The sequence below is a fragment of the Triturus cristatus genome, chromosome 6, assembly GCF_964204655.1.
Source record: "Triturus cristatus chromosome 6, aTriCri1.1, whole genome shotgun sequence".
Classification (NCBI taxonomy): Eukaryota; Metazoa; Chordata; class Amphibia; order Caudata; family Salamandridae; genus Triturus; species Triturus cristatus.
The window spans coordinates 1,782,483,629-1,782,506,865 of NC_140589.1; the positions used below are offsets into that span (position 1 = coordinate 1,782,483,629).

Here is a 23,237-nt window from a genome sequence, read left to right on the forward strand (position 1 = left end):
GGCAGGAAAGAAGCGCTTTGTTTTATCAGCCCGGTAAGTTTCAGCAGAAGAATGGCAGCAAAACAGGATATATTTTTCAGACATCTGAAATTGCCCAGTTCCATGCGTAAGGCAGCAAGTTCGGTAATTTTCTTTAAATTCTGGAAGGTATATGCATGGTTTTATAATTGGTGAAACAGGACTACAAATCCCAGAATGCAACAAAAACTGGACTGGATATGGTACTCATGGTACTGGGTAGCTTGAAAGCCCTGCTTTTTCAAGGTGAGAAATGCAAGTTAAAAGCCATTCACAGCAAACGAAGAAAATATAGAGTACTGTTAATCCTCACTTGTAGGCACTAACTACAGGTGCAGTCAGACGAGGAATGCAATGTATTTCCTGAGCTAGCGCGTGACCGCTGCAGTTTCACTCACTCAAGAATGAACACCTGACCACAGCTCATTGAATCCATAGAGCCAGGCGGCACCACACCCCGGAACCCTGTTTGCTTTGACGGAACCGGTTGTATCGCGCCTTTGGCAAGTGTCTCTAAAGCGTATGTTAATACCAGACGACAACCGAGATAAAGGCTATGCATAATGCAGCATAAGTCACTTCCGGCCCGGCCGCCGCTCTGTCCGCCGCTGTCTCCGTCGGCTGGGGATAAAGCCCTGGAGCCTGCCCTGAAATGGGGGCTGCGTAGAGGTCAACGCGGGGTCAGAGTGCGTGCTGTCAATGGCCGCCCCGTCGTCGCTGCTCCTGATGCTGCTGGGGCTACTAGGGCGTGGTCTGACTTTTTCAGGTAAGGGCCAAATGATTAGTTTACAGGTGTGTGAGGAAATAACGACTCTTGCGCAAGCACCGGGTGGTACAAAACTACAAGCAAACGATAAGCAGCTCCACTCTAATTATGCGGCAGGGGAACACCAAATTATGCGCCAGGATTTTCTAAATTATGGGGTAAGAACAGGCAAATTATACACAATAATGCCGCACATTTTTGATAGCATTACTTCATTATTTAGGTGTCTTTCACACATGGTAATACTGTCCAGATTGTACCTCATTTGTAAGAGTTTAACAAGCAAATACAGAAATAACCAACTGAAAGACGACCACTCAACTCTATGAAGGGCATTCCACTGCACATTTCACAAAGTTTCAGTAACCTTAGATCCATTTGAGCTCCAACCTATTTTTTTGTTAAATCTGTAAATTATGCAGCAGTTGATGATTCATGTGGCAAATGCCGTAAATCTATAATAAAAAAAAAGTTGTACCACCTCTATGGGATCCTCTTTTCCTTGGGTAACATATGGTTGCCTCTTGGCCCCGTGTTGTCAGGAAAGCATGTTTACAGTTTTGGACATACATTTGACAACCTAATGCATTCTGGGATTATTAGTCTTGGCTTTCCTGTTTTACCCCAATTGGACTAACAAATCTAATAGCCAATGTTTGTAGCAGTAAAGCGTAAAACTGGGAACATGATGTCCTCACAGCACATAGGAATGTGGCATCCCTACGAGTATGCCTCTTTGGGTCAGGAATTTTGGGATTGCAAACCCTGGGATTCACAAAATCAACAAATTACATTTTGTAGTATAAGAAAAACATTTTACAAGTCAATAACTTTTTTCTGACTCGTACTATGGGTTGTGCGACCCATACTGAATCACAATTTGGAAGGGGGGTGTTAGAAGGACATTACTTCCAATTTGCGATTTGGTATGTGTCAATGGATTGCAACTAAACTCGTGACCAGCTGCTGACACCTTCAAGGGAGTGATGACTTGTTCCCAAAGGGGAGGGGCACCATTTGGATCTCCTTCCCTTTTGGGAATCGTGCTGGTCGTCTCAAGGTGAGTAGGTAGCGATCTATTGGACCATTTCCTGCTCTTGTTGATGTTTTCCAAAATGGTAAACATTTAGGGGCAGATTTACAAGAAACTGACGCATCTCTGCATCATAGCAGAGATGCGTCAGTTGACTTGCGTCACGCAAAAAAACGCTTGCGCCACCATGGATGCATCGCATTTACAATGCGGCGCACCATGGTGCAAGGATTGACAGATGCATCTGTTGCTGTAAAGGTCACGCATTGCTGGAGACGTGTAGCAAGCACAACGCAACTCCAGCAATGCTCAGGAAGGCCTATACCTATTGTGCTCTGTCACTCCTGCAGGCATAAGGTTTTGACGCAGTGGTGTCATAGAAGTGGTGCAGTGAAGACTTGTAGATTTTACTGCGCCACTTTTATGAGGCTTTTTTTTGTCGGAACGCCCACCCTGCAGACATTATACCTGCGTCAGGTATAATGTGGCGCAGGGCTTTACAATGTAACGCATCTCTCTAGATGCGTCATGTTGTAAATGTGTCGCAACGTGGCGCATTGTTTATGACGCCGCTGCGTCACAAAAGCGACGCAATGGCAATGCAAAAGTTTCGCAAGGGGCTTGTAAATCTGCCCCTTATTTTTTAACACCGGTTCCTTTCAGGAACTCAGGCTGCTTTAAATAAAAAGACTTACCCGTTTGGCTATATAAACACAAGGACATTGATCTGCTGTTCCTTAAAAGCCCCCATCCCTGTGATTGTAGTCAATCACAGGGGGGGTTTACAATTTCAACCTTCCAAATTAGTATTCATTAGGTAGGTTGTTCTACGATTACCTGCTGATTTTGAGAACCAACTTAATCGTATATAGGTCGGCTCACAGAATCAAGAGTCCACCCTCAAAATGGTGCAATTTTCAATTTTGCGGAAGGAATATTGGTTTATTAGGCCCAAAGTCACTAGGACTTCTTTTATCCTCTTCTGAACTTTCATTTAAGAAACCAGTGCTGTTATGGGGCTTGTAGTCCTGGTTTTGTTCAATGAAACCAATTAAACTAAAAGACCTGAAAACAATGATTTGTGTATGCAAAGCTACAGACTGGGATAGTTTTATCCCAGTACCACAAAGTCTGGGTTTTTCAAAGTATCACAAAAGTGCCACTAATGCCACCTAATAAAGCCATTGCCTCTTCTTGACTCGATACTGCCCGGCTGCCTAAGGAAATCTTTATTATCTTTTCTCAAGTTGCTTAAATCTGAGTAGTTATGGCCACCTTTGCTTACTACCTAGAATTTGGGTGACTATTAGACTTCATGTCATCACTGACACTATTTACAGTCCAGCGCTTTTCAAACCTTGGCAATGCATTCTGGGTGTTGTAGTCTTTGTTTTCTTCAATGCAGGTAGCTACATTAACACCTTTGATAGTAATGATGTGTTGATTAAAAGCCCTGTACTGAAATGCAGGCAACTTTACATCGAATCTAGCCAGTCTCTCCATTTGGGCTGGCCAAAATATTTGCTTTGCTAACTGTAGGAAGGTGGAATCTGACTAATGGTTGCCCCCAACTTTTTGCCTGGTATTTGAGTGGTTTTTGACTAGTCTGGCTGGGATCCTGCTATCCAGGACCCAAGCCTATCTGCTATCTCCTTAAAACTGATGTGAGTACCCTAGGTACCAACCGATTGGATGCTGAGGATGCCCTGACAGTCCCTTGTAGATGGTACCCTAGGTACCCAGGGCATGCGTCCCTCAGTAGGCCTACCAGGGCTGCAGAACTTATTGTGCCACCCTGGGAGAGCCATACAAACTGACACCACCAGACCACTACTGTAGTCTGGGTAAGGTAGTGCTAGCACCCCTTACAGGGATATAGGTACCCTATAGCCCACCCATTACAACACATATACTCTCATAGGTCACCCCTATAGCAGGCATTGCTAAACCTACAAGGCAGGGTGCTGAGGTATGTGTGAGGGGGGACCCCTACCTGAGTAGGGCCTCTCTGCAACCTTCGTAAAATCATTGTTGGGTTGTTTGTAGTGTAGCCATACCATATACTCTTAACTGCATTATAAGTCTATTGCAATAGCGTGATAACTTGAGAATGGCTACACAGAACCATATCGTGTTTGGTGTCAAACATGTAGGAATCCTACCCCCAGTCCAGCCATGGGCATGAGGGCACGATTCCCCCCTGCTAGAGGGGCAATATGGGAAAAGCGGCAGAATTTAGCCACCAATTTAAAAGTGCACACGTAGTGCAAAATGGCTACTACCCGCCACCCACACGACTCTGGCTGGCTGTTGCTGGGGAAAATCCCAGCCTCGCCAACTGGACAATAGGGCTCCTGTGGCAGGGAGGTGCTAGCACCTCCCCAGACAGGATATGAGGATTGGAACTGGGTGGGTGCACCATATATTGCCTTTCAGAGTTGCACATAGGCTGCTACAGGGCCTATATTCTGCATACACTGCCTGGAACCGGTTCAGGGGCATCCTGCCACTCGCCCAGGCGGGAAACACACAAAGGGGAGAGGGTGTAGCCACCCTTTCCCGCCTCACCTCTCATTGGTGGACACTACTCTGGACACTCCTCTAATCTTGGGGATAAAGGTGAATAACGTGGCCCCAGAGCCTCAGATTAATCTTGGACTTCACAGCCTTGACCTTCGACGAGCTGCTGCCCAGCTGACTGAAGAAATCTCCCTTGGGGTAAAGGAGTTACCCCCCTGCTTGGCAGGCACCTGAAACACTGCAAGTGACCCGGTTGGAACTTTGCTGCTCCTACAGACTTCGTAAACTCCCAGCAACCTTGAGGTGGGTTTCCTGAGCATCCCAGAGACCAGTGAGTATGCACAGCAAGTCTGAGCACCGTGGACCGCGTGAGTTCCGAGATTCCCAATACCCCAGGACACCGGCCACCTCTTGCGTAGCACACGACCCTGACAAGTGGGGAAGTTGTGCTTTGGCCCATTTTTGAGCCAACCACCAAGCAGCAATTGTGCCAAAGATCAGTGCCCTAGCCCCCTCCGGTGGCCCGTGGGCTCCCTTTTACATACTCCATTTTGATGCCTTCCGCGGTTCCTTGTCTCTCGACTTGTGGGCTCTAGCGGAGGACAATCTCAACTTCCAAGAGTACCCCTGGTTGCTCCAGGCCTGCTCTACAGTCTCTCCAAAGGAGACCTCTCACAGACCTCGTAGGTCTGCACCGTAGCTGATTTGTTCATCTTTCATGGGTTGCGGTTGCCAAGGCTTAGTGGATCCAATTCGGACACTAACACCGCAGCAACCCTCATCCGGTGTGGGAAAGTTGCCCTGCTAAAGCTGGCTTTCCTTGAAGCCTCCCGGAGCCCGTGGCTGCAGATCCAAGCTACACCTCTTTCCACTTGAAGCACCCGACATTGCAGGGCTCTTTCCTTTGAGCTCCCTGGTCACTGTGCCGTGACCCAGACTCTGTCCCCTCTGCTTTCAGGTTCTTCTCTTCAAGATCTACAACTTCATTCTTCACGGCATCATCGACGCTTTTGGCTAGCAGCAGTTTTGAACATTTTCCCATTGAAAATCAGCCCGCGACCCGGCATCGAAATCGACCTATGCACCCGGCTTCCCTGGGGCAGGTAACAGTGGTACCTCAGTACTCTCGTGGTAGTGGGCACCTCAAAGGCTTAACTCTAAGCCCTTAACTTTGAACTCCTGCTAGAAGTGTCTTTAATCTGTTTAATTCAAACCGCACCATTCTCCATAGACTATAATAGAGATCCCGATAGCAGCTATTTGCACTGCACGTGTCTCCCGTGGGTCCCCTTCCTCATAACCTGGGGTGGATTCTTAAGGGGCCAGCGATCCTAAATGCCCTAGACATTGTCTGTAGAATTGTCGTGGTTCTTATACCACTTTTTTAATATATGGTTTGGTCCTCCCCTGGGGCCCTGTGATTCCAGTGCTATTTATTGTATCTATCAATGCTTGTGTGAATTGTAACTTTGCCTCAGTCTCATAAAGAGACTTGTGGGATTCAGTCTAGAATAAATACATATATTTTATATATATATACCTGTGTGGGCTACTCTTTCATTTGGTCATTCAAGAGGTTATCTATGGTGAAACAATAAGCTTAACACTCCTTCAAGACTTAGCCTGAAGGCTGCTCTCCACATCTACCACTAGGACAGCTTTCTTTAAAGGTTGTCTTAAACCTATCATCAATAAGAGTCGAATTGGACTGGTGCAAGGTGTCCCCTATAACCAGGAGACAGCTTATGCCAGGCCAACTTCTCACATTGGTGTGCAGCGGTTGGATTCAAGCTTGCCATTGTTTTACCAGATAACAAATTGAATTTCTAAAGTGAAAGCCACTTGGTACCAAAGGTACATATAAATTCAAGCTTAGAATATAATAAGTTTTACTGAACTTAGGAGTTGTGTGTAGAGGGTTTAGCACACCTCGACTACAACTCAAGAAAGGGTTCAGTAGGCCACACCTAGTGTAGGTAGATACACCAGTACCACTACACTAGAAAATGTCTTTAAATGGAGGTGCCCATAAGGCTATGGAAGGATCCCAAAGGATCCCAGTCAACAAATATGATGATCTCTCCTTTGCTGAGCTGAGGGAGATGTGCACCACTAGGAAACTAAAGACAGCCAAAGGTGCCAACACCCAACGCCTCAGGGAAATCCTGCTCATAGCAGACTTTAAGCAGACTTTAGTGTCTGATGGGGTAGGCAGGTCGGGTGGGCATCCCTCAGAAGAGGACATTCTCAGAGTGGACTCTGATGAGGACCAGGAAGAGGAACATTTTCCTGACCTGGAAGAACCAGACCACTCACAACATGGAGGTGATGGCCCCAGAGGCACTCTCTCCATCCCTAATGGGAGGGTGGTGGATCCAAATAGAAGGAACAGATCCCCCTCAGAGGGGTCCAACCGTTCTAGGAGATCCAAAAAGACCTTTGCCTCTCCTCAGAGGAGAGAATCCTCCCAAGAGAGGAAATGCAGATTGCTCCAGTTTGAGCAGGCAAGGCTTTAGCTCAGGAGGCAACAGTTAGCATTAGACAGGGAGTCCCTGGAGCTTCAGAAAGCTTCAAGAAGGTGGGGTCTAGAGACCCCTGGTGGAAGTAATGAAACCCCTAGAGTTAGAGAGAAAGTCCCTGACAATAGGAACCTCCATAAGATTGTGCCCCCCTATCATACCGGGGAGGATATCCACAAATTGATCTCTGCTCTTGAGAGGGCCTGTAAAGTACAAAGGGTCCTAGTAGAGCAGTGGGCAGCAATCCTGTGGCTCTCCTTTGCAGACAAAGGAAGAGACAAGCTCCTCTCTGTAAGAGAAGAGGATGCAGATGATTACTATATCTTGAGGGATGCTTTAATTGATGGGTTTGGCTTAACCACTGATCAATATAGATTAAAGTTCAGAGACACCCAGAAAGCACAGGATCAAGATTGGGTAGACTTTGTGGATTGTGCTACCAAGGCATTGGAAGGTTGGTTAACTGACAGTAAAGTAAATGATTACAAAGGATTGTACAATCTCATTATGAGGGAGCAGATTCTTAATAATTGTCAGAACCAACTCTTACACCAGCACCTGGTAAACTCTGATCTGACCTCTCCCCAAGAATTGGGAAAGAAGGCAGACAAATGGGTCAGAACCAGGATCAGGCCCAAGAACCAAGGTGGTGACCAGAAGAAAGATTCTACCAAGCCCAAAGAGAAAGGTGGGGATAATAAAACAGAAAAGTCCTCTGAAGGGCCCCAAAAACCCAGTGCTGGGGGTGGGTCCCAAACTCCTTCCTCTTCCAACAAGAAACCATATTGCCATGTGTGTAAGCAGCCTGGCCACTGGAAAACTGACTCCAGCTGTCCAAAGAATGGCAATAAAGAAAATGTTCCTCCCATTGCAGCTCCAACACCTCCTGTTACTACCAGTAGTAATCCCCCAGGTGGTGGGAGTGCACCCAAAAACTTAGTTGGGCTTTCTTGGGGAACTCGGGTGAACTCTGGCCTAACCAGGTCCCCTACACAAGCAACTCTAGTCTGTGATGGTGGCATGGGGTTTGCCAACTTTACCATGAGTCCCAATATCTTGGGCAGGTACAGACAAGAGCCCATGATCAATGGTCAGAAGGCTGTGGCCTACAAGGACACAGGGGCTAGTGTTACCATGGTGACCAAGAGACTCGTGCCCTTAGAACAGCTTGTACCTGGGTTTAGCTACCAGGTGACCAATATAGATGGAATTAGGACAGACCATCCCATGGCAGTGGTAAAGCTCAGCTGGGGAGGGGTCACTGGCCCAAAGAGAGTGGCAGTGTCCCCAACCTTGCCTGTAGATTGTCTACTGGGGAATGATCTGGAAATCTCAGCCTGGGCTGAGGTAGACCACAAGGCCCATTTGAAAATGGTAGGCATCCCTGAGAGAGTGGATGAGACCTTAAAGGCCTCACCTTCACCCCAGGAGAAAGTTAAAGGGGTGAAGCCTGAAACTATGGATCACTCCACCCAAACAGAGAGCATAGGGGGAGAGGAACAGTCCTCCCCCCCACCAGACCAAAGGTGAGGGTCAAGTCTCTAAGGGAACTGATCCTGCCTCTTGTGAAGTAACTGCCCCAGAAGTGGACAGGCCTAGCCTGACCACAGCTCTGATGGCAGGGGATCCTTCCAAGATGGCACCCAGTCTAGAGCAGGTATCCTGCCCCTTTCTACCCTGCCTCAGTCAGCCCAGGGCTGCAGAGGTCAGGGAGGTCAGTGGACCCCTAATGGGCCCCTGTCCAGAGGAATCCCCTCCTCAGCAGATTAGGGACACCCAGCAGGGTAGTTCTAGCCAGGTGAATATTCCTCTACAAACTGAGGGATCCCCCTTACCCATAGGTACAGGCACCCCCCAGATGGACTTTGTTGGGCACAGGGAAACCTGGGGCATAGTTGCCCCAGACATTCCAGTGCCCTCCACTATTCCAACCAGAGGGACCCAACCCCCAGCTGTAGAGCAGCCAGAGGTTGACCCTTAGCGCCAGATATGACACAGTCATGGGCAGAAAGGCTTCCATGGTGACCAGTGACCTGAGGAGGTTGAGACCACCCCAAATAGGGCTTCACTTCCAGACTCATACACCCCACCAGCCCACCTCTGTACCAAAAACCAATACAGGTAATTCCCCTAGACTTTGGAGAAACTCTAGAACCCCTTCGGGTAGGATTTCCCAAGTGGACCATGAGACAGGGAGCAACCATGCTAGTGCAGGTTCTTCCTTATATGGCCACTCAGGAAATAAAGGCTTATCTGGACAAGGTTAGCCTTATCTCCTTTCGTTGGGGGGGGGGGGGGTTATGTAGAAAGTTGGAATCTGACTAATTGTGGTAAATAATTTAATTACCGGAACTTAATTTGATGCGGAACATTAATAAGAATAGCTCAATAAAATAAGAGGCAGAATCCGTGGTATTAGAGGTTCGGAACGGGCTTTATTCCTATACAAAGGAACATAATTCGAATTATGGGCCTTCTATTCCATCACCACGAAAGTTCAGGAAGGAAGGAACCCTACATTATTGACAGGTAATCATTTTTATAGAAAAGGCATTACAGTGAAACAGATGCAGGAGGCGTAACAGTTGATAACAGAGATAAAGGCATACATGCGTAACTAAAATGGGTGTAACTAGGCGTAACTAAAGAACGTCATTGGGTATGATGTCACAAATGGGTGGTTCCATGAAAGAATTTCGCAATGTCAGCAGAAATACTTGGCAGAGATGCGCGTGCAGCAGCATGACGTGTGATTTGACGTGCAACTAGAAGGAGAAAGGAACTTGACATTTAGCTCTACATGTGGAGACAAAAGTCTGGGGTTATGTCAACCTAATCCCAAATCATATGTAATATCCTATGTTTAAAGAACTGTGTTATCCAAAAAGAGAGGTCTCTTAGGATAGAATCTTATTCTATACTGACTATACTGACTGTTAGTGCGTGTACAAGCGTCTAAGTATCTACACTAGATGCGAGGGGGTAGGAATATTCCATGGTAACAGGGCTATGAATTACTGGCATGAGGGCAGCGAGGCCTGGCCCTTTGCGCGGTAGCTGGAGGAATGTTTACCTAAACTACTAGACAGGAATGCATCGGATGAGGGGCGAAGGAGAGCAGATAATCTTGAAGGTGAAATACAGTTTTTGGCAGGCAGACAGGCCGACAGGCCGAGTCAGGCACCGTTAGCCACGCAGGGAGTAAGACAAAGTTCATGGTCACAGATGCAGGCTCAGACTGGAGCTTTCAGAGGCAGAAGGCAAGAAAAGGCTTGGTGGCAGAATCAGGGCCTACTCGCCTGGACTGTAAAATGGGATAAATGAACCATATAAAGCCGGTGGCCTTTCATACTTAGGAATAGAATATCCGGCTCATTCATGGCGGATCTGAAAGAGGACATGTTGACGGTGGACGCACATGTATTTGCGTCTTCATAACTGGAACTGGAGGGAACATACATGTACTTGTGACTTATACATGAAACCGTTGGGGTCCAAGATAGGGGACATAACCGACCATAAAAATCCATATTTCCACATTCCCTCCTTGTCCCCTACTTGCCCTTAGGACATATCAATCTTCATCAATCCATCGATCTGTTCATATAACATCATTTGTTCTTCTTTCTTCTTCCGGGATCTTGAACGAAAACTTGGATGTGGGATACACGAGGTGGCACATAGACCACAAATCGCTGGCCCACATTGTAGACATAAGCAGCAACTGAATAGTATGAGAAAGCCAATACCTAGGAAGGAGAGCATTCTCCATCCCCAGGCTGACAACACGCCCCAGAACCAACCGGACCAAGTCCAGGTGCCTGGACTCTGGTGTATCTGGCTTACAATCTTATGAAGGCGGGTTATGGCTTTATATACTGATGGTGAATTTTCTGGTATGAAAATGCAACAACTTGATCCGATGACCCTACAAGCTCCGCCCCTATCGGCCAGGATGACGTCAAGGACAAGACGATTCTGAAGCACAACAATCCGCATAGCAGACTGCTCTTCTGTTAAATTGCCTAAGGCGGAAATAGTTTCGTTCACTACTGCTTCAAGGGTTCTGGTTAATCTACGTATCAACTTACTATTAGTGACTGTACCTATATAGGGGAAGAAACCTTTATTGAAATCTGTGTATTTTTCCCATGCTGTTTCAGTGTAATCGACGATTGGGAGATCTCTCTGCTGTCTATTGTGTACTAAATGAGTATTTCTATGATAATCAGGAGGAGCTAAGAAAACAGGTGGTAGGAGGAATGCTATGTAACAGGTACCATCCCAATCTAGAGGTAGGCGTATATATGCGGTCTGGCCACATATAAAGTAGGAATGACGAGAAGCTCTAAATGTAGACTTGCCTTGATCACTGAATTTTATCACAGTGGTGCATTTACTATGGCCCATGTGTATGGAGCCATTCTTTTTTATACATAGTTCCCCTTTTACTGGGAATACCGACATGGTGGACAAGATTGGTGTAGCTTCAGATTCAACGTTCAGGATCATGAGGTTAAGTGTAAAATTACCTAATCCATATACTTCATTTTCTAGATCAGTTCCTGTTCTTTTGGGAAGTCCCTCCTTGTTAGGGTAGCAGACTTTGAGCAAAACTAAGTTCAGGTTTCCCCATACCCAGTTGTCTTGATAAGCTACTGAGTTTGAATCTAAGGAATTAATTAAACTAAACCATGCTCCACAGGAGCCATTGTGTGTGAATGGATATGGAAAGAGGGGCAAAACTCCCTTATAGTTCTGATAGGGAGGGAGTCGGCCACATATCCAACAATTTGTAGCATTGCTAGTCTGATGGGAATGATGTAACATACTAATAAAAGTGTTGTTGCGCAGCGCAAATCTATATGACAACTCATGCGGGGGTAATTCACTAAAAGAATGTTCAGCAGTAACATTGTAAACATGTTTAGAAATAGGATAATATATGTGCAACAATATACTTGCAGCGATTATTAAAAGACATAAGAAAAACAAAATTAACAACGTCACTGTGCAATGACTACGCAGTGATTTACAGTACGCATGTTTTTTCAACTGCATTTGATTATTTCTTTCTCTATTCCGGTCCAGAGGATACATGTCAGAGACAAATTCAACCGATTCACCTTGGAGAGGACTTAAACAATCAAATTGTCTGACTGACTGGACCTCAATTTTAGTCTATATAGTTCTGAGTTCGATTGCTCAACCAAAGGGAGCTTTGAGTCTGTCTTTGAGGAAATACAGGGTTTAGTCTCTATATCGGATGGTAGTCCATAAAATTTCTTGATATGACTCGAGTGTATCCAACCTTTGCGACCTTCGAGCTTCACGGCTGTCCTCGTGGTGAGCAGTACAAGTTGAGGCGATTTCCACCTAGGATCCAGCTGAGTCTTCTGGTCAAAATTACGCACTAACACCAGGTCCCCGGAAACTACGTCATGGGGTTTCACCTCGGTGTTGTCGGGAAAGGCTGCAGCTACCTGTGAACGACAAGATTGTAGTGCAGACATCAAGGAAGCCAGGTAATCTGTCAGCATATTACAGTCAACGTCAGTTATTTTACGAGGTATAGGCGTCCCCCACATATTTGGTGGTCTACCGAAGATCACCTCATACGGGGATAGCCCTGTTCGAGAGTGCGCTACCATTCTCATGTAAAAGAGTGCAACTGGTAAGGCTACTACCCAATCGACACCTTTCTTTCTACATATTTTGGACAATCTAATTTTCAGAGTTTGATTATGTCGTTCCACGAGACCTGCTGCCTCGGGGTGTCGGACACAGTGAAATCTCCATTGATAGCCTAACAAAAGTGAAACGTGTTTCATTAGTTCGGATGAGAACGGCTGGCCGTTATCTGAGTAGACAACACGTGGTAAATCGTACCGTGGGAAGAATTCTCGAACCAACTGTTTGGCAGTAGTCGGGGCAGTGTAATCTGAGACCGGGTATGCTTCTGTCCAACGGGAAAGAGCACAAACAACTACAAGAACATATTTGAATCCTCGACATCGTTCCATCTGGATATAATCCATCTGGAGGACTTCAAAAGGGTGATCAGGAGGCTGAAATCCACCCTGTTCTACGGGAATGCTTTTACCTGGGTTAAACTGACAACAGATCATACAGGTACGAACTTTTTGTTTAGCTGCGGCTCGCAAATGTTTGTTGAACCAAATGTGTTGAATGCTGTCTAGCATAGCCTTTTCTCCTAGATGCGCTGGACTATGTATAGTGTTAATGATGACTTGGACCATTGAGTCGGGAAGAAACCATATAGATTTTTCCTTCGTCATCCATCCCTGATCTGTTTGGATCCCTCCTAATTCAGTCCATTTCTTTATTTCATCTGGTGTAGCGTGTGTCTGTATGTCGATTACGTCAAGAGCGGGATCCTTAACCGTCATGCAATGTGTCGGTGTCAGAACTATTGTCTTTGTCATGTCAGATGTGTGAGTTTGAGCAGTCTGTTTAGCTGTTCTATCAGCTAGATCATTGCCTTGGGAAATGATATCAGTAACTTTCGTGTGAGCTTTACATTTCATAATTGATATTGCAGTGGGTAGATGTATTGCATCTAATAAGGCATGAATGAGGGGTCCGTGCTGAATGTGGGCACCGTGAGAAGTTAAATAACCTCTCTCTCGCCACAGCACGCCGAAGTCATGTACAACTCCGAATGCATAACGTGAATCAGTGTATATGTTGACTTTCTTATTTGTGGCTTGAATACAGGCTTGTGTCAGAGCGATGAGCTCAGCTGCTTGAGCTGACAAAGTGTTAATACGATTTGTTTCAATGACTTCAGTGTCGGTTGTAACTGCATACGCGGCCACTAGCTCTCCTGTACTTGTTCTCATACATGAACCATCTACATACAACGTCAGGTCTGGGTTTGACAATGGGACGTCTGTCAAGTCTTGTCTGGGTTTCGTCGTGATAGTAATAACTTCAATACAATCATGTGCAAGTGGGTCTGTTCCGTTTACTGGCAAAAGTGTGGCAGGATTCAATGTACTACAACGTCTGATTTCTATGTGTGGCTGAAACAATGTCAATTCGTAACCGGTAAGTCTCGCTATAGTCAAGTGTTGTGTCTGTGTGCGGTTCAAGAGAACTTCTACTGCGTGTGGTACTTGTACTGTTAATTGATGTCCTAACACTATGGCATCGCTTTGTCTGATTGCTAAAGCTGTTGCTGCCACTGATTTCAGGCACGCAGGCAGAGCCTGAGCTACTGGATCTAATGTACTAGAGAAATAAGCACATGGTTTATGTGATCCTGCTTGTTCCTGAGTGAGTACTGACAAAGCAGTACCTTCGCGTTCTGTAACAAAGAGTGTAAACTGTTTACTGTAACATGGTGTTGCTAGGACTGGTGCTTGACATAAAGCTTTCTTTAGGTTTTCAAAAGCTTGTGTATGTTCCTGAGTCCAAGGGAGGACAGTCGATGTGGCCGCCTCCTGTGTTGTCAACTGAATGAGTGGTTTTGCTAGAAATGCATACTGAGGGATCCACTGCCTACAATATGAAGTGAGGCCTATAAAAGCCCGTACCTCCTTTTGTGTCTTGGGTATTGGCATGTTAGCGATTAACTGGATGCGGTCGGATGTAAGCTGCCTTCCCTCCTTGGACAGCGAGTGCCCAAGGTAAACAACTCGCTGGACACAGAATTGCAGCTTAGAAGGGGACACCTTGTGCCCCTTTTCGGCCAAAAATTGTAAAACCGTCAGTGAAGCTTTTTCACATTCAGGTTCGCTTCTAGCGGTGATCAGCAGATCATCGACATATTGAAGCAGTGCAGTGTTGACTGGCATGTGGATACTGTCAAGTTCTCGTTTCAGTGCTTGGCTATAGATGCTGGGGCTTTCTGTGAATCCTTGAGGTGCGCGTGTGAATTTAAAGCTTCGTCCATTTAAACTAAATCCGAACAAGTATTGGCTTTCCGGATCTATTGGGACGCTGAAAAAGGCATTCTTGAGATCAATTACAGTAAAGAATGTTGCTTCGGAATCAATGGCTGTCAGTAATGAAGAAATGTCTGGAACTACGGGGTATTGTGGTACAATACATTTATTTAATTCGCGCAGATCAATAACCAATCGATATACTGGCGGGGCTTTTGGATCAGTACGTTTAAGAATCGGTATTATCGGGGAATTACATACATTGGAGTCGGTTTCCACAACCACTCCTTGGGTAATAAGCTCGTCAATGATTTGCAGTAAAGCCACTACAGCATCTGGGGGTAACTTGTATTGTCGCATTCGTGGTAGTACCACTCCTTTCTTTAGTGTGACTTGATATGGTGTAATGTTCATGCAACCAACATCTGTAGGGCCTTGCGCCCATAAATGTGTGGGTAAAGTCTGCAGTCGGTGATCCATGTCTCGGGACACATAGTGCCCTTTGAAATCACGTAAAAACAGTCTTACTCCTTCCGGAGAACAACATATTATAGCTCCTAGAGCTTTCAATGTTTTTATACCTAACAAGTTTTCTGGACATGATTTAGTAAGCAATAAATCTGTAGTTCGTGTCAAGGGACCAATCGTAAGTGGAAGAGGCTGTGACACTTCGTTAATGATAGGTTTTCCTGAAAAACCAAGGGAAATATTCTGTGAGCCTGAGAGGGGTGCCCCTGGAACTTCACTACGTTTTATGGTTGTTCGGCTTGCCCCTGTATCAAGTAAAAATTTTCTATCTTGGCCTAATAGTTCACTGTGTACATAAGGTCCTTCTTGATCTACAGGGACCTCGATAAGGGGTAAGCCAACTTCCCTCTCTAGGCTGTTTCATGAGTATCGTTGATAATCAGGGTAGTCATACTGTGCGGTCTGGTACATCTGTCGTGTCGTTGTTGGTGTGGCAGCAATAGGCTGCGGTGGTGGAGCTGGCATAGACTGTTGCGGAGCTGGCATGGCCTGTGCATGCTGCGGGGCTCCTTGTTGGTTCTGATCCTGTCTAAGTGGCCGTGGTCTTTCTTTTGTATTACCTATGGCGATATTATGTTTTAAAACTGGACAATCGTGTACATAATGACCTGGCTGTTTACAATAGTTGCATGTCCCTTTTGCAGAACCTGCTGAAACACTGGACTGTGTCATACCCTTTTTATGACCGTCAGCTGGAACTGTCTGGGAAACTAGCATTTTCATTTTCGTGTCTTTCATGCGTCTTTGTTCATGTTCTTGTTCCTCTCTAATTCTGTTGTGATGGTACTGTAGCATTTGTAACATTTGTGACGGAGTGTTACCTTGCCAGGTACTCTCGAATTTCAATACTCTATTCTTAACTTGGGGCAGGGCATTTTCAACTAATTTTGTCACAAACAGATGTGGGTACGATTCGCTACTTGCTTTTATTCCACTATTTATACCAAAACACTTTTCGAATCGGGCATAAAAATCACTAGTGTCTTCATCTTGCTTTTGTTTACAGGCTGAGATTGCACCCCAGTCTTCCTTTTTCGTAGTTAATAAACGTGGCAGTACCTGTACTAGTAAACCTGGTAGTATTTTGGTCTTTTCCCCAAGCCCTAAACCTGGACCTCGAGCTGTTTCTTCGTTTTCTAATGCTGTCCAATCTATCTTTTGGTCTCCCACCTCCCAATCCTTTTCTTTGAGTTTTTCATAAATGCCCGCAGGCATTAATACCTTTAATATTTTCATAATGTCGGGATAGGTATACTCTCCCATGAGCAACATGTCTTTAATTTCACGGTGGAAACCCGCTGGGTCTTTGTCATGACTGGGTACCACTTTCTTCATTTCTAATAGTTCCATTTTAGATATGGGTGTGTATACAAACACACGTTTAAACTGATTGTCCTCACCTTTTATCGGGTGGACTTCGCGTAAGGGATTCTGTCTATCCATATAATACGTCGTTCTTTCCTTGATGGGCAGTGAGACATGTTCGGGGCATACAAAAAGAATGTACTGCTTTCTGGATTCTAGTATTTCTCTAATTAACTCAGTACCTGAACCTCTCCATTTATTCGTGAGTAATTCAGTCAATATATCAGGTAAGGGACCAGGATCGGAGTGTTGGCTTTTATATAATATAAGGAGTTGTTGAATCATGTAGATACCAGCTAAACGCTGTTCATCTGGGGTGAGGTTCAAAAACGTGTGCGCTAGTGTATCATCACTATATTTTCCGGGACTGTCAACCCAGTGAACGGCTGACCTGGCTAATTCTTGTTCGTCCATAGAATCTAGTATATGATAACCCCTTCGTTCTCAGAGTAATTTGTCAGCGGCTTGGAACGAATGTTCGGGGGACCTTATATTTATTATAGGGGTTTGGACATCTCTGTTATTAACTGGACGTATCGGACGTATCGGATCAGTAAAGCATCTAGTATTATTACAAGATCTTCCTCTACCTACATAGGCCATGGTTTCTAACTGTCCTGTGGGCAGTTCTAATTCTTCCTCCTCCTCGTTTTGTTCAGGCTGGTCTACCGCCAATCTTTCTTCGTGTATTCGTTCTACTTCTTTGCGGATCTTTCGGCACATAGCTACTATGCTTAATAGTTTATCATGTCTCCCCTCTGATATATTCCGACTCCATGTGGTAAGAATTCGCATTTCTTCCGGATTTACCCCTGGTCGGTCTTGATTTCTGACCACACAATTTATGAGGAAACGTAACAGTTCCCCCTGTATCTCCACTTTCTGGTACTCCATGGCTCTATTAATACTTTCAGAATCTCGCCCTGACTGGACAAAATGATATATATTTTCTAAATGTGTAGTCATTCCTGGTAGCCTCCCTAAATATATTGCAGCTCGTCGGATACGTAATGAGGCCAGCAGCATTTCATCCTTTTTGCCGGGCACAGGGTCATATCTACAATCTACTAGAAGTTCCTTAAGCATGTCGGGAGTTACTAGTTTGGGCGTACGTTGGTGGGCTAATTCTTGAAAGGAAAGTTTATTTACTCTGGGTGGCGTGGAAAAAATGTTTGTTGTACCTCCTGTAGCACCGCCTGGGGTGCTGGATGTGAAAGGATTCGTTGAACGTGATATAGCAACCATAGGTGTGGGTGCAGCTGTAGAAACAGATGTGCTTGCCGGAACTTGTGTCGGAGTTTGTTGTTGCGGAGGTACAGACGGAGGGTCTTGGCGTTGAACCCCCTCAGCAGGCGGTCTATGTGGTGCAGTATTAGCATACTCGGGAGCTGCGTCGTCTAAATAAGAGGAAAGAAAAACATCTTCTGCGGTTCTGGGATGCGCTCTGGGATGTGCTTTTATCGGAAACAATGGAGGTGGCAAGTCTTTTGGTATCTCCGGAGTAGCCTTACGTAACCCTTCGGCCAGAAGAGGATACATACCATTCATAAGGGCATTTCTTTGTCTGTCTACTTGTTCTGATTTTGCTCGGATACCTTCTTCAATTAATAGATTTTCTCGGACTTTATTTGAATTCTCCTTACTCTTCTCTTCCTGTCTGCGTGCTTTTTCTGTACGTCTATACGATTCTTTACGCCATAATTCAATGGCATCTTTCTGTGATTGTCTAGCTTTCTTTTTCCATAATTCTTCTTCTACTTTCATGATGCAATCTGCATCCCAGGTCCCAGCTGCGGGCCACCTCTGACTTTCTGGTAATTCCTTGGTGTAGTCTACCCATAAATCAAGAAATAATATGGCGTCTAGGCCATGTTTATGATACATGAAGTACCCTGGAGTGTCCCTAGGAGGAATGGGAACAGCTTCTTCGAGTACCCCTTTTCTAGTTTTGATCTGTCTTAATTTCGAAAAGAGCGGCATATTGAGAACTGATCTGATACCTAATTTTGAACACGTTTAATACAACAAAACACAATAATGAACAGTCATTCACACCACAATATGCAGAACGTATTTAAAACATTTAACATTTAATGAACAACAATGATGGCCATTTAGGGAACTAGTCACTAAGCATAATACTCGACACTAACTAGGTAATTCTGAATTATATACTAGACATACTAGATATACTGCTAAACAGTACAGATACACTGCTGAAACAGTGCAGACCGGATTTGTGTACCCAAACCCGTCTTGACCGGCACAACCTATGTGCACGTCAGAACGCCTCCCCGGCAATGGTACTCACCGGGTAGCTCGGAACGGAAGGCCTCGGAACTGAACTTGAACTGAACTTGGACCGGACTGGACTCGACTCGATACTTCGAAACTTCGGAACTTGGTGGGCCTCTGTATACCTCGGATCTTGCTCTCTCAGCTAGGCTCTGGTCGGGATACTTCGCACTTCTCACCGCCTCGTCTGGGTGTTGATCGCAGCCTCAGTTACCCCCGCTCGGCAGGAGGGAGATACAGGAAATCCTGTGGGTACGCGTTGTTGTCCGTCCAGCTGTGGCAGGAGACCGGGCCTGCAACGCACCTCCGGCGCGTGAGATGAGAAAGTGTCCCTGTTCGGGCGCCATATATGTGGTAAATAATTTAATTACCGGAACTTAATTTGATGCGGAACATTAATAAGAATAGCTCAATAAAATAAGAGGCAGAATCCGTGGTATTAGAGGTTCGGAACGGGCTTTATTCCTATACAAAGGAACATAATTCGAATTATGGGCCTTCTATTCCATCACCACGAAAGTTCAGGAAGGAAGGAACCCTACATTATTGACAGGTAATCATTTTTATAGAAAAGGCATTACAGTGAAACAGATGCAGGAGGCGTAACAGTTGATAACAGAGATAAAGGCATACATGCGTAACTAAAATGGGTGTAACTAGGCGTAACTAAAGAACGTCATTGGGTATGATGTCACAAATGGGTGGTTCCATGAAAGAATTTCGCAATGTCAGCAGAAATACTTGGCAGAGATGCGCGTGCAGCAGCATGACGTGTGATTTGACGTGCAACTAGAAGGAGAAAGGAACTTGACATTTAGCTCTACATGTGGAGACAAAAGTCTGGGGTTATGTCAACCTAATCCCAAATCATATCTAATATCCTATGTTTAAAGAACTGTGTTATCCAAAAAGAGAGGTCTCTTAGGATAGAATCTTATTCTATACTGACTATACTGACTGTTAGTGCGTGTACAAGCGTCTAAGTATCTACACTAGATGCGAGGGGGTAGGAATATTCCATGGTAACAGGGCTATGAATTACTGGCATGAGGGCAGCGAGGCCTGGCCCTTTGCGCGGTAGCTGGAGGAATGTTTACCTAAACTACTAGACAGGAATGCATCGGATGAGGGGCGAAGGAGAGCAGATAATCTTGAAGGTGAAATACAGTTTTTGGCAGGCAGACAGGCCGACAGGCCGAGTCAGGCACCGTTAGCCACGCAGGGAGTAAGACAAAGTTCATGGTCACAGATGCAGGCTCAGACTGGAGCTTTCAGAGGCAGAAGGCAAGAAAAGGCTTGGTGGCAGAATCAGGGCCTACTCGCCTGGACTGTAAAATGGGATAAATGAACCATATAAAGCCGGTGGCCTTTCATACTTAGGAATAGAATATCCGGCTCATTCATGGCGGATCTGAAAGAGGACATGTTGACGGTGGACGCACATGTATTTGCGTCTTCATAACTGGAACTGGAGGGAACATACATGTACTTGTGACTTATACATGAAACCGTTGGGGTCCAAGATAGGGGACATAACCGATCATAAAAATCCATATTTCCACATAATGGTTGCCCCCAACTTTTTGCCTGGTATTTGAGTGGTTTTTGACTAGTCTGGCTGGAATCCTGCTATCCAGGACCCCAGCCTATCTGCTTTCTCCTTAAAACTGATATGAGTGCCCTAGGTACCAACTGATTGGATGCTGAGGATGCCCTGACAGTCCCTTGTAGATGGTACCCTAGGTACCCAGGGCATGGTTCCCTCAGGAGGCCTACCAGGGCTGCAGCACTTATTGTGCCACCCTGGGACAGCCATACAAACTGACACCACCAGACCACTACTGTAGTCTGGCTAAGGTAGTGCTAGCACCCCTTACAGGGATATAGGTACCCTATAGCCCACCCCATTACAACACATATACTCTCATAGGTCACCCCTATAGCAGGCCTTGCTAATCCTACAAGGCAGGGTGCTGAGGTATGTGTGAGGGGGGACCCCTACCTGAGTAGGGCCTCTCTGCAACCTTCGTAAAATCATTGCTGGGTTGTTTGTAGTGTAGCCATACCATATACTCTTAACCGCAATATAAGTCTATCGCGATAGCGTGATAACTTGAGAATGGCTACACAGAACCATATCGTGTTTGGTGTCAAACATGTAGGAATCCTACCCCCAGTCCAGCCATGGGCATGAGGGCACGATTCCCCCCTGCTAGGGGGGCGATATGGGAAAAGCGGCAGAATTTAGACACCAATTTAAAAGTGCACACGTAGTACAAAATGGCTACTACCCGCCACCCACACGACTCTGGCTGGCTGTTGCTGGGGAAAATCCCAGCCTCGCCAGCTGGACAATAGGGCTCCTGTGGCAGGGAGGTGCTAGCACCTCCCCAGACAGGATATGTGGATTGGAACTGGGTGGGTGCACCATATGTTGCCTTTCAGAGTTGCACGTAGGCTGCTACAGCGCCTACATTCTGCATACACCGCCTGGAACCGGTTCAGGGGCATCCTGCCCCTCGCCCAGGCGGGAAACACACAAAGGGGAGAGGGTGTAGCCACCCTTTCCCGCCTCACTTTTCATTGGTGGACACTACTCTGGACACTTTCCTAATCTTGGGGATAAAGGTGAATAACGTGGCCCCAGAGCCTCAAATTAATCTTGGACTTCACAGCCTTGACCTTCGACGAGCTGCTGCCCAGCTGACTGAAGAAATCTCCCTTGGGGTAAAGGAGTTACCCCCCTGCTTGGCAGGCACCTGAAACACTGCAAGTGACCCGGTTGGAACTTCGCTGCTCCTACGGACTTTGTCGACTCCCAGCAACCTTGAGGTGGGTTTCCTAAGCATCCCAGAGGCCAGTGAGTGTGCACAGCAAGTCGGAGCACCGTGGACCGCGTGGGTGCCGAGATTCCCAATACCCCAGTACACCGGCCACCTCTTGCGTAGCACACGACCCTGACCAGTGGGGAACTTGTGCTTTGGCCCATTTTTGAGCCAACCACCAAGCAGCAATTGCGCCAAAGATCAGTGCCCTAGCCCCTTCCGGTGGCCCGTGGGCTCCCTTTTACGCACTCCATTTTGCTGCCTTCCGCGGTCCCTTGTCTCTCGACTTGTGGGCCCTAGCGGAGGACAATCTTGACTTCCAAGAGTTCCCCTGGTTGCTCCAGGCCTGATCTACAGTCTCTCCAAAGGAGACCTCTCACAGACCTCGTGGGTCTGCACCGTTGCTGATTTGTTCATCTTGCGTGGGTTGCGGTTGCCAAGGCTTAGTGGATCCAATCCGGACACTAACACCGCAACGACCCTCATCCGGCGTGGGACAGTCGCCCTCCCGAAGCTGGCCTTCCTTGAATCCTCCCGGAGCCCGTGGCTGCAGATCCAAGCTACACCTCTTTCCACTTGAAGCACCCGACATTGAAGGGTTCTTTCCTTTGAGCTCCCTGGTCACTGTGCCGTGACCCAGACTCTGTCCCCTCTGCTTTCAGGTTCTTCTCTTCAAGATCTACAACTTCATTCTTCACGGCATCATCGACGCTTTTGGCTAGCAGCAGTTTTGAACATTTTCCCATTGAAAATCAGCCCGCGACCCGACATCGAAATCGACCTATGCACCCGGCTTTCCTGGGGCAGGTAACAGTGGTACCTCGGTACTCTTGTGGTAGTGGGCACCTCAAAGGCTTAATTCTAAGCCCTTAACTTTGAACTCCTGCTAGAAGTCTCTTTAATCTGTTTAAATCAAACCGCGACATTCTCCATAGACTACAATAGAGATCCCGATAGCAGCTATTTGCACTGCACGCGTCTCCCGTGGGTCCCCTTCCTCATAACCTGGGGTGGATTCTTAAGGGGCCAGCGATCCTAAATGCCCTAGGCATTGTCTGTAGAATTGTCGTGGTTCTTATACCACTTTTTTAATATACGGTTTGGTCCCCCCCTGGGGCCCTGTGATTACAGTGCTATTTATTGTATCTATCAATGCTTGTTTGAATTGTAACTTTGCCTCAGTCTCATAAAGAGACTTGTGGGATTCTGTCTAGAATAAATACATATCTTTTATATATATCTACCTGTGTGGGCTACTCTTTCATTTGGTCATTCAAGAGGTTATCTATGGTGAAACAATAAGCTTAACACTCCTTCAAGACTTAGCCTGAAGGCTGCTCTCCACAGCTACCACTAGGATAGCTTTCTTTAAAGGTTGTCTTAAACCTATCATCAATAAGAGTCGAATTGGACTGGTGCAAGGTATCCCCTATAACCAGGAGACAGCATATGCCAGGC

At 46.1% G+C, this 23,237-nt stretch overlaps 1 protein-coding gene across 2 annotated transcripts in view; it reads left to right on the forward strand.

Moving 5' to 3' along the window:
- The first annotated feature begins 575 nt into the window (after window positions 1-575).
- Window positions 576-23,237, forward strand: part of LOC146821996 (uncharacterized) — a 90,842-nt gene continuing 68,180 nt past the window's right edge. For both annotated transcript variants that reach the window (XR_014963219.1, XM_085613096.1), the window contains exon 1: window positions 576-784. Coding sequence is in view for 1 of the 2 variants with exons in the window: in XM_085613096.1 (XP_085469222.1) it covers window positions 718-784 (67 nt within the window). In the remaining variant the exon portion in view is untranslated. The remainder of the gene's footprint in view (window positions 785-23,237) is intronic.